Source organism: Buceros rhinoceros, unplaced genomic scaffold (assembly GCF_000710305.1).
Source record: "Buceros rhinoceros silvestris isolate BGI_N320 unplaced genomic scaffold, ASM71030v1 scaffold16821, whole genome shotgun sequence".
In the NCBI taxonomy this organism is placed as follows: domain Eukaryota; kingdom Metazoa; phylum Chordata; class Aves; order Bucerotiformes; family Bucerotidae; genus Buceros; species Buceros rhinoceros.
This window is the reverse complement of record NW_010392700.1, coordinates 29855-39147: the sequence shown is the minus strand read 5'-3', so window position 1 is coordinate 39147 and position 9293 is coordinate 29855. Positions and strand designations below refer to the sequence as shown.

General features: G+C 43.7%; 1 protein-coding gene across 1 annotated transcript in view; it reads left to right on the top strand.

The window, feature by feature from the left end:
* Positions 1-9293, top strand: part of LOC104500870 (ankyrin repeat and KH domain-containing protein 1-like) — a gene marked incomplete at its 3' end in the record, with an annotated part of 72328 nt that overhangs the window by 33707 nt on the left and 29328 nt on the right. Inside the window, exons 5-11 of the mRNA XM_010144593.1 lie at positions 1-26; positions 234-381; positions 1443-1676; positions 3054-3148; positions 6630-6867; positions 7085-7276; positions 8889-8998. Coding sequence (XP_010142895.1) covers positions 1-26; positions 234-381; positions 1443-1676; positions 3054-3148; positions 6630-6867; positions 7085-7276; positions 8889-8998 — 1043 coding nt within the window. The remainder of the gene's footprint in view (positions 27-233; positions 382-1442; positions 1677-3053; positions 3149-6629; positions 6868-7084; positions 7277-8888; positions 8999-9293) is intronic.

Sequence of the window (9293 nt, the reverse complement as noted above, 5' to 3'; positions counted from 1 at the left end):
CAGCAGGATATTATGAATTGGCACAAGTAAGTAACAAATATAATCACAACTAAATGTCACAGTGCAGGTGGTAGTTGCAAATGGTCCTGGGGAGCGTCATTGTGCTTCAGTGTTGTGGCATTACTGCAGGGGGATGGCACGGCTGACCGGGGAATTGTTCTTGCAGCCCCGCTGAACCAAAAGCAAAGTGTTGGTGTTACAGTTTATTCATTAAAGTGACTTTTTTTCTCTAGGTGCTACTAGCAATGCACGCAAATGTTGAAGACCGAGGGAATAAAGGAGACATAACTCCCTTAATGGCAGCTGCCAGCGGAGGCTACGTAGATATCGTGAAACTTCTCCTTGTTCATTGTGCAGATGTCAACGCACAGTCTTCGACAGGTAACTAGGCATCAGGGACACAAAGGATTCTTAAGACTGGCACATTAAAGGTGCAGCTGTTCTGAACACCTCAGTGTTTAATAGTGTAGTTCACAAGGGAACGTGACAGCAGCTGTTAAGAATACGCCAGATACATAGTGGATGAGTTAGAGTTCCTACCTGGCCATTCTTAGAGATGGTTTTTAATATAAGCTGCAGTGGAGAACACTGGTCCTGTGAAAACCACTGTGAAAACTGTGGTGTTAGACAACCAGAAAAATACAGGAAGTATCATTTTTCTCACCTGTGTAATCTAGAATCAGTCAGAAGGCCCTGGGACACATGTGGTCAAGACCAGTTAGTTCAGACTATTGTTTTTTACCAAAGAGGTGGTGCAATTCTCTGAGCATTGCCTGTTGTCTACATCGCTGGTGCTTGACCACAGCTTAACTAACCTTGCTGACCGTATCAGCCTGCAGTCAGATTCTGCGCAGATTAGATAGAATTTAAACTTTGTTCAAATTTTTAAAAAGCCGGGTGTCTGATACATGAGATAACGTTTTTATCTTGATGTTTAGCTGTATTAAGCAGAACTTACCTTAAAGTTGACTGTAGCATTTAAAACATGAGCTGTATGTAGTGTCTGTCAGTTACAGTACCGGAGTTTTAAATTCTAAACTTATTTTCATCCAGCCGGTAAAAGTTTTTCACAGGTTTACAACAGGATTGGCTCTGCTCCCCCCATCCCCCTGAAACTCCACAGTGAGCCTGAAAATTACTCATTGGTCTTTTTGTGTGTGTATTTGTTCTCTCTTTGTGTGCCGAAGTAGGAAACATAATAATAAAAGAAAAATATCCTTGTTTGTAATACTGGCTGAGTATTAAAACTCTTTTGCATTGTAGTTGTGTTGGGATTTTATATCCAGCCTGAAATTATTGGCTGGAGTAATGTCACTGTGAGGTAAAAGGCTGCTGCTAGTGATGTACTTGGTTTTGTTCAGAACAGTTAAAACTAATTTCCATTGTTGTGTCAGGAGTGGGTGGTGGAAAGGGCTTTCATGTGAACTGCTTCTTCTCTGCAGGGAACACAGCTCTCACTTATGCTTGCGCTGGGGGCTTTGTTGACATAGTGAAGGTGCTATTGAAAGCCGGTGCTAACATAGAAGACCACAATGAGAATGGCCATACCCCCTTAATGGAAGCAGCCAGTGCAGGTCATGTTGAGGTTGCAAGAGTATTGCTGGAATACGGTGCAGGAATCAACACTCACTCCAACGAGTTCAAAGAAAGTGCACTTACACTTGCCTGCTATAAAGGTACTGTCTCTTGCCTTGTTTCGTATTTTTGTGTAAATTTATTTGCTAGCATTTATCCAACTAAAGCTTCCGGCCATACTATGAATATTTTCTTAAGAGTTTTGGAATACTGGGTTTTGGTTTTGAACTCAGTCAGGAAATGCTTGTCCGTGGTGTAGTGGTGTTCAGCCTGTCTGCTTGTGTCCCATAGTGGTGGGCATGCATTCGACTTGTGGCAGGTGAAAGCTTGTGACTGGCTGCATCCAAACCATACTGTGACACACCTCCACTCTCCTCTTCCCCCTCTACTCCATTCCTGGTTTCATTCTGATTCCCCTCAACAGCTACCTGCAAGTTCTGAAAACATCTCCGTTAGGTCTTAGGAAAAGGTCAGGTTAGAATGAATGTTCCTGGAACACCTGGTGGGGTGACCCAGCCAGTATTATGCAATGGTAATCCAGTGTGCTTCCAAGGTTTCTTTTCTTCCAAAAGCCTCCATAAAATTTCCAACAGTTGTTTTTCTCCTAACAGAAACTTTTAAGGGTGCAGATTATTGCCATAGTTAACTCCAGGTTTTGCCTCTGTGGTTAGAACTGGAGGATACATACTATGCATAACCCATCTGAAAGCTTCATCTGGGTCAGTGGTGGATGTCCTGCAGCATACAGTAGTCCCTGCAGAGAATGTCAGTAATAGAACTCCTGGATATGTTGAGGGGGGTCATTCTTGTTTCTTGTGACCTAAAACTTAACAGAGAGTTGTAATGTAAGGCCTTCACTGACTCTATTGTCTTTGGCAAGGTGGTTGAGCTACCTTGTTTCCCTACCAGTTTATGTAAAACTAAGTCATGTCTTGGAGGAGGTTATACTCCTTGAGAGGATAAAATGTGTAACTCGTAAGGGACAAATTCTAAAATGGCAAAAGCCGTAACAGAGTTGAAAACAAGTATTGGTAAAGTTCAGCAGCAGCTTTTAAAAATAGTGTCAGACACATGACATAACGTGCGTGTGTCTGTTCTCAGAAATGTGTGTGTGAGTGCTGCAATTAAAAAGCTTAAAGTTAAGTTCAGATCCACTTGGACCTATCTCTGACAGATAACACCCCCCAGGGGTTTGCCGCCTTGGAGCACTGAAACGATATGGCAGGAGAATAAGGAATAAGCACAGGCTTCTATTGCTTGACATCCCCAGGAAGGGACTGGGCGGTGTCTTTGTCTGAAGGCTGGCTGGCTTTTGCGTTGGTATTTTCTTGAGTGCTTTGAATAGTGATACTTTTGATAGTAACTTGTACAAATTGTGATAGCAAACTACAAAAATCTAAATGATTTCTCTAAGTATGTTGTCTGACTACTAAACGTTTACGATATTGAAGACCTATTTATTTTGATGTCTTTTGAAGGCCATTTAGATATGGTTCGGTTTTTGCTTGAAGCTGGAGCTGATCAAGAGCATAAAACTGACGAGATGCACACGGCGCTGATGGAGGCCTGTATGGTAAATAGCCTTTACTTGTCCTGCTCCCTTTTCAGAGAGAGGAATACAAGAGATAATAGAAGAAAGTGAGCCTTTGTCAACAAGCTGGTTTGGGTCTGCAAGTGACAGTGTGTGAGGTTTGGCCTAAGAAAGCTTTTCCTCTGGTTAAGCAGCTGGTCCACTGCTTGGGCTGGCTGGAGGGAAAAAATATTCTGATTTTTTGGGAGTGTGATGTGTTAAATGCTGCCTATGAGAAGTGTAAGAGCGACTAATCTGCAGAGCACGAAAGTAGCAGATTGAGCCCAAGTTGCCGTTTCTTTTGCAGCATAAGAGTTAGTTTTCCACCTTTGTCTTTATAAAGAAGGGCTCTCAGATCATCATGGTATGAGCGTTCCAGAAGTGCACTGAGCTGGGTCCCTAATGTGTTACACTTGTCCTTTCCGCACCGCAGGGAGTGTTTTGCATGCAGGGATGGTTTGCTACGTTTCTGTAACCAGTGCTGGGAGGTTTTTCTTTTAAAAATGAAATGGTAGGTCAGAAGTTCTTGGCCAACTTGTGTAATTTCAAAGCAGCCATTGAGGAAAAACTTCCCTTTCCAAGAGCTTCACGTCAATAAAAAGTGCGCTATTGTGTCACATCATCTCTGTAGCCATTTTTATCCAGACTTAGGTGACTTTTTTATCTATTCTACGAGCTGAGGAACTTCTTTGAAGAAAGAACAGAGACCTCGTTTCATAGGAAGCATAGCAAACGAAGGGGAGCTTCATTTGCACCCAGCAGCTTATAATCCTGAGAAGACAGGCTGCAATGTTCCTCCAGCCTTCCAAGAGCTGGAGGATCAAGTGTTCTTTTAGCACAGTTGCGAGGTGGTGATGCAAGTGACCAAGGTCAGAATATGATGTCTGGAGCTGTGTTGAAGTCTTCTGATAGTGAGATGTAATAGTATCCTTGAGAGTCCTCCCTGCATGGGAGCCCTGTGCCAAGGAGTTCAGAAGGACGTGGTTGCAGTGGGTGTGTGCAGTCACCTGAAGAAGACTGCACCCATGCTTCTGTTTAGATTTAGTCTTTTTTTTTTTACCCACCTCCTTTCTTTCATGGTGCTACAGTCTGAGCACTAGGTTGATTTGGGGACTGTGAGAAGAGTCTTGCTTGCGGAAGATGAAATTGTGGGGGTTGCCTGCATGGTTTTAGCTCCCGGGTGTTCCAGGCTAGTTTGCATTTCAGATCGTGTATTGACCCTTAAAAGCAGCGGAGAGGAGATTGATCCTTTGAAGCTGCAATTCAAGCCCAGTGATGGAGTTTGTTCCTTTTTATCTTTTGGCTGCACCCTTGCAGAAGGGAACCATTCCACCAAATTATTGTGACTTTTCCCAGTCTTCACTGTCTTCCAGCTGTGCTGAAATACAGAAAGCTGAGATGTCCGTGATCACCAGTTATATTGTATGTGCCTCTGAGTTCTAGTGTGGTTTGACTGAGGGCTAATGCCTTCAGTCAGGTGAAGTGGTTGTTGGCTCTTCTTCATCTTCTCTGAGAACCACAGCCTGGCTTTAATTTACATCCTGATTGCTCTCAGTCTTAGGTTACTGACTACCTGCTTTGTAGTCAGCTTAAGACAAGTGTTGACAGGCATTGCGTGTTTTGATAGCCTTCATGCCCCCGTCGCCATAGCTCTGCGTTAGCTGTCTGAGCTCCTGGCTGACAGCGCTGGTGAGATCACAATGGGGCACTGGTAGTTCACTTGTGGTTGCTGTTCTTAAGATGTAAGAAGTTTTTTAATTCTGGGAATCAGTGGAATTCTTAGCTTTATAATGTTATCATTCACCCCTTTGTGTCAGTGTCCTAGCCTGGGCAGATCTGGCTGAACATGGAGCAGAGGTCTTCTAATTCTTTCTTTTTTCTTTTTTTTTTTCCCCTTTAGTATTGCCCAGCTTTATTTAGATTTCCTTCCAAGGATACAACATAAAAAACATCTGCTATTTGCCAGCGAAATTGCCCCTTTTTAAGTCTTCCTCAGGAAGAAGTTCTTTAGTTCTCTAGCAAAATCTGTCAGCATGCATTGTGGTAGTTTAAAGAGTTAATTTAACTCAACTGTCAAATCTTTGAGAACAACTGTGTCAGGGCACAGGGCTCTACGTCATGAAAGCTGGCTGACAGTTCCCTCCTTCTGGAAGACCCCAGCTTTGGATGGCAAATGAAGTGACCAAGGTGACGCACCTGATACCTCTCCACCTGCAGTAGACAAGGCAGCAAGTGGTTTTCTCTCCACTGAGAGATCCAAAGACCATGCTTTGATTCAGGGCTTTTACTTTGAGTCCCCTTTTCATCCTGAAATTATCCCATCAATTGTGCGTGCTGAAGAGAGGTCTAGTCTGAAACTTCCTCCATTAGACCTTCAGTTGTTCTTTATCTCACTGAGTGCTCTTTGCATGCCTTGAACCTTCCCCCCTTCATCAGGTGTGGTCTGTGATCTTTTTCAGCTTTCCAAGATCTCTTCCCCAAGTTGTTCCACAAATTTGGGTCCAAGATTCTAAAGTTATATGGGTGGAAGAAACCGTGTCAGTGTTTCTTCTTTCCTAATGTCAAAACTTCTTAACGTTTTCCCCTTTTCTGAAGTATTGTGGCTCTCTGCAAACCACACCTTAGAAACATGGATTTTTGGTACCAGGTCCATTTCAAGTAACCTGTGGAGTTTAGTAATAGTTTCTTGAAGCTGATAGCTGTATTTATCTGCTGTGACTGGGGAGGCTCTGACTGCTCTGGCAATCCCTCTGTGGCAAAGATTGCTTTACCCCAAGACACTTCTCTTCAACATTTATTCGAGACTTCCCTCCTCCTGTTACTACCCACTTCAGTTTCTCTGCAGGTTTCTAGATCCCAGGATCTAGAAACTGCCAGTTGGAGCATTTTGATCTGTAGGAGCCATGAGTCAATGACGAAGAAAAAGCAAATCTTTTTTCTCATGCTTGGTTTGGGGTGTCGTCAGGGAGTGATATTACTTATGGTACCTGCTTGCTACCTCTATTACTTTTGTGTCCCAGGTATTCCGCTGGATATTTAAGAAAATCTTATCCCAATATTCTCTCCCTACTTCCCCAAGAAAGAAGAAAATCCCAACATACATCTAGCTCTGTTTTCCTCATGCATTTAAACCTAACTTAGATGTAGGTGGAAACTGAAATGTCAGTTTAATCCAAGTGTTACCATAACCATGTTATAAATTGAACCCTCGTAAGTGATCCTTTCTTTTTAGGACCATTTTCAGACATAGCGTAATAGTGCTGCACCTGCAGCTTCAAGTGACTTGGGCTGTAACAGGAGGATGTAGGTGGAAACTGAAATGTCAGTTTAATCCAAGTGTTACCATAACCATGTTATAAATTGAACCCTCGTAAGTGATCCTTTCTTTTTAGGACCATTTTCAGACATAGCGTAATAGTGCTGCACCTGCAGCTTCAAGTGACTTGGGCTGTTTCTGCTTTGTGTGCTCCCCTTTCTTCTGTAGGATGGGCACGTGGAAGTGGCACGCTTGCTTTTAGACAGTGGTGCTCAAGTGAACATGCCTGCAGACTCCTTTGAATCTCCGCTCACTTTGGCTGCCTGTGGTGGACATGTGGAGTTGGCAGCTCTTCTGATCGAAAGGGGAGCTAACCTGGAGGAGGTTAATGATGAAGGCTATACTCCTCTGATGGAAGCTGCTCGGGAAGGCCATGAAGAGATGGTAGCGTTGCTGCTGGCACAGGGTGAGATCACCTTGTTGTTTTCCTGAGTGGTCGTTATGGAGGATGCCTTTAGGTATTCAGTGCAGACTCCTCTTGATGTGCAGTCTCTGGCTGTTGCTGCTCATTGCTGTAGCCTCAGAGCAAAACTAAAACTCCCAAACTCTGGAGGTGGTGGGCATTTCCCTTCCTACCTGTCCTGTCTCTGGTCAGTTAAAATAACAGCTGTTTTGTTTCCTAGGGGCAAATATAAATGCGCAGACAGAAGAAACCCAGGAAACAGCTCTTACTCTGGCTTGCTGTGGAGGATTTTCTGAAGTAGCTGACTTCCTTATTAAGGCAGGAGCTGACATAGAACTTGGTTGCTCAACACCTTTGATGGAAGCTGCTCAAGAGGGTCATCTTGAACTGGTGAAATACTTGCTGGCAGCAGGTATGTGTATGGTGCAAAAGGTCTAGCACACAGGTGTTACAGACTTGATGTTCTGTAGGATTTAGAAGGTACCTGGGCTTGATGGTGGCAGGGTGGTAACAAGAAATTATTCTCAGATACCTTTAGGAAGAAGAAAAAAGCATATATTACACCTCGGTGTTGTCTGAGGAAAGTGCCTCGTGGAGCACTGGATTCTGTTACACACCTAAAAACCATCCAGGTTCCTTATCGCGCTCTACAACTACCTGACAGGAGGCTGTAGTGAGGTGCGGGTCGGTCTCTTCTCCCATGTTACGAATGTCAGGACGAGAGGAAATGGCCTTAAGTTTCGTCAGGGGAAATCTAGGTTGGAGATCAGGAAGAACTTCTTTACACAGAGTGTCATCGAGCATTGGCCCAGGCTGCCCAGGGAGTGGTGGAGTCCCCGTCCCTGGAGGAGATTCACAGCCATGTGAGTGTGACACTGAGAGACATGGTTTAGGGACCCTGGCAGTGCAGGGCGAAGGGTTGGACTCAATGATCTTAAAGGTCTCTTCCAACCAGATGGTTCTGTGATTGTTCCAGCTAACTGCATTTAGGACCAGTTGTAGATACAGATAAAGCTTGTTCTTAGGTGCTGCTCCAGCTTGGGCTGAGCCTGGAGATCTGCGGTCAGGCTCCCTGTCTGTTTAAAATTGGTAGAGACTGAGGTGTAGTAATACTTACTAAAATAACAAATAAATCAAAAGGAGCTTCGTTTTGGAAATCTTCCTTACGGGAGGTGATTTATTTGTATGCTGTTTTCTAAGAATAAGCATTGTCTGGATAAATTAATTGAATAAAAATTGTCTGGATTTGTAACTCTAGAAAGCAGCGCTCCCTGCTCATCGAGGGACAGTAACAACTGTGCCCCTTTGTGCAGTGACACCAGCATGTGACACTCGTCACCAGCACCCTTGGAATGCTGCTTGCGCTTCACTTCTGATAATGTAGAAAGTCAATAAAGGAGCCTGAAAAGGAGCCTGAAGGAGTTTTGGCATTGGGGAGTCTCTAAATATATCTCACACCTTGAAAAGAAGAGATGAGCTAGTCACATTGGCATGTTTTTGCAAGACTCGGGCATTTCATCGCCAGACTCACGCGTGGTTTTCATGTAGCTGCTGTAGATGAAGGCTAGTCAAATCGTTTCAACAGAGCAGTTTTAAAGCAAATGATTTTGAAGTGAGGGGAAGAAATGAAAATTGTAGTAGTGTGTGGTCGGCATTAACACCAATTCAGTACTGTGCCTTTTGTCTGGTTTTCCTTGGCATGCAGCTCCCCATCAAGTGGAGAGTCCAGACAACTGTCTGGATTCACTCCTACTTGTAACATCTGAAATCTTCATTGCTGCAGGGGGAACATAGGAGTAAGTGAGCATCTAGGTTTAAGTGCTTAGATCGCCAGTCATGCTTTTTCCAAGCCCAGAGTATTTTTACTGCGAGAGCAATTTGTACCCTGCGAGCAGTGCCGTTGGACTGTGGAAGCTAGTCAGCAGGATTGTCACAGATCAAGTGCCTTGATTTTTGTGTTTATCTGATGTAAGATACTTGATAAGGAGATATCCAATAAGAAAAAACAAATGTTGTGTTTCTAGGAGCTAATGTTCATGCCACCACAGCAACGGGAGATACAGCTTTGACCTACGCCTGTGAAAACGGACATACTGATGTTGCAGATGTGTTGCTTCAAGCTGGTGCTGATTTGGTAAGAGACTTCTGCTGCATCTTGGGGGGAAGGTACTTTGGTTTCAAATTGTGTGCCCGAGCTTAGAGACTTCTACAACTGGAAAACGGTTTTTGTGATTGAGGTTCGTATATCAGTATGAAAAGAGGCATGAAAGAAACTTCTTAAAAGGCCTGTGTATTCTGTTTGGTCTGAAAAATAAAAAAATCTGACTGGGTGACCACGCTTTCGTCTGTTCTCTGAAAAGTTTTAGCTATATCTTACTTGTTGCAGCTGATGATCTTCATATCAGTACAATCCTGAAGTTAAATTGTTC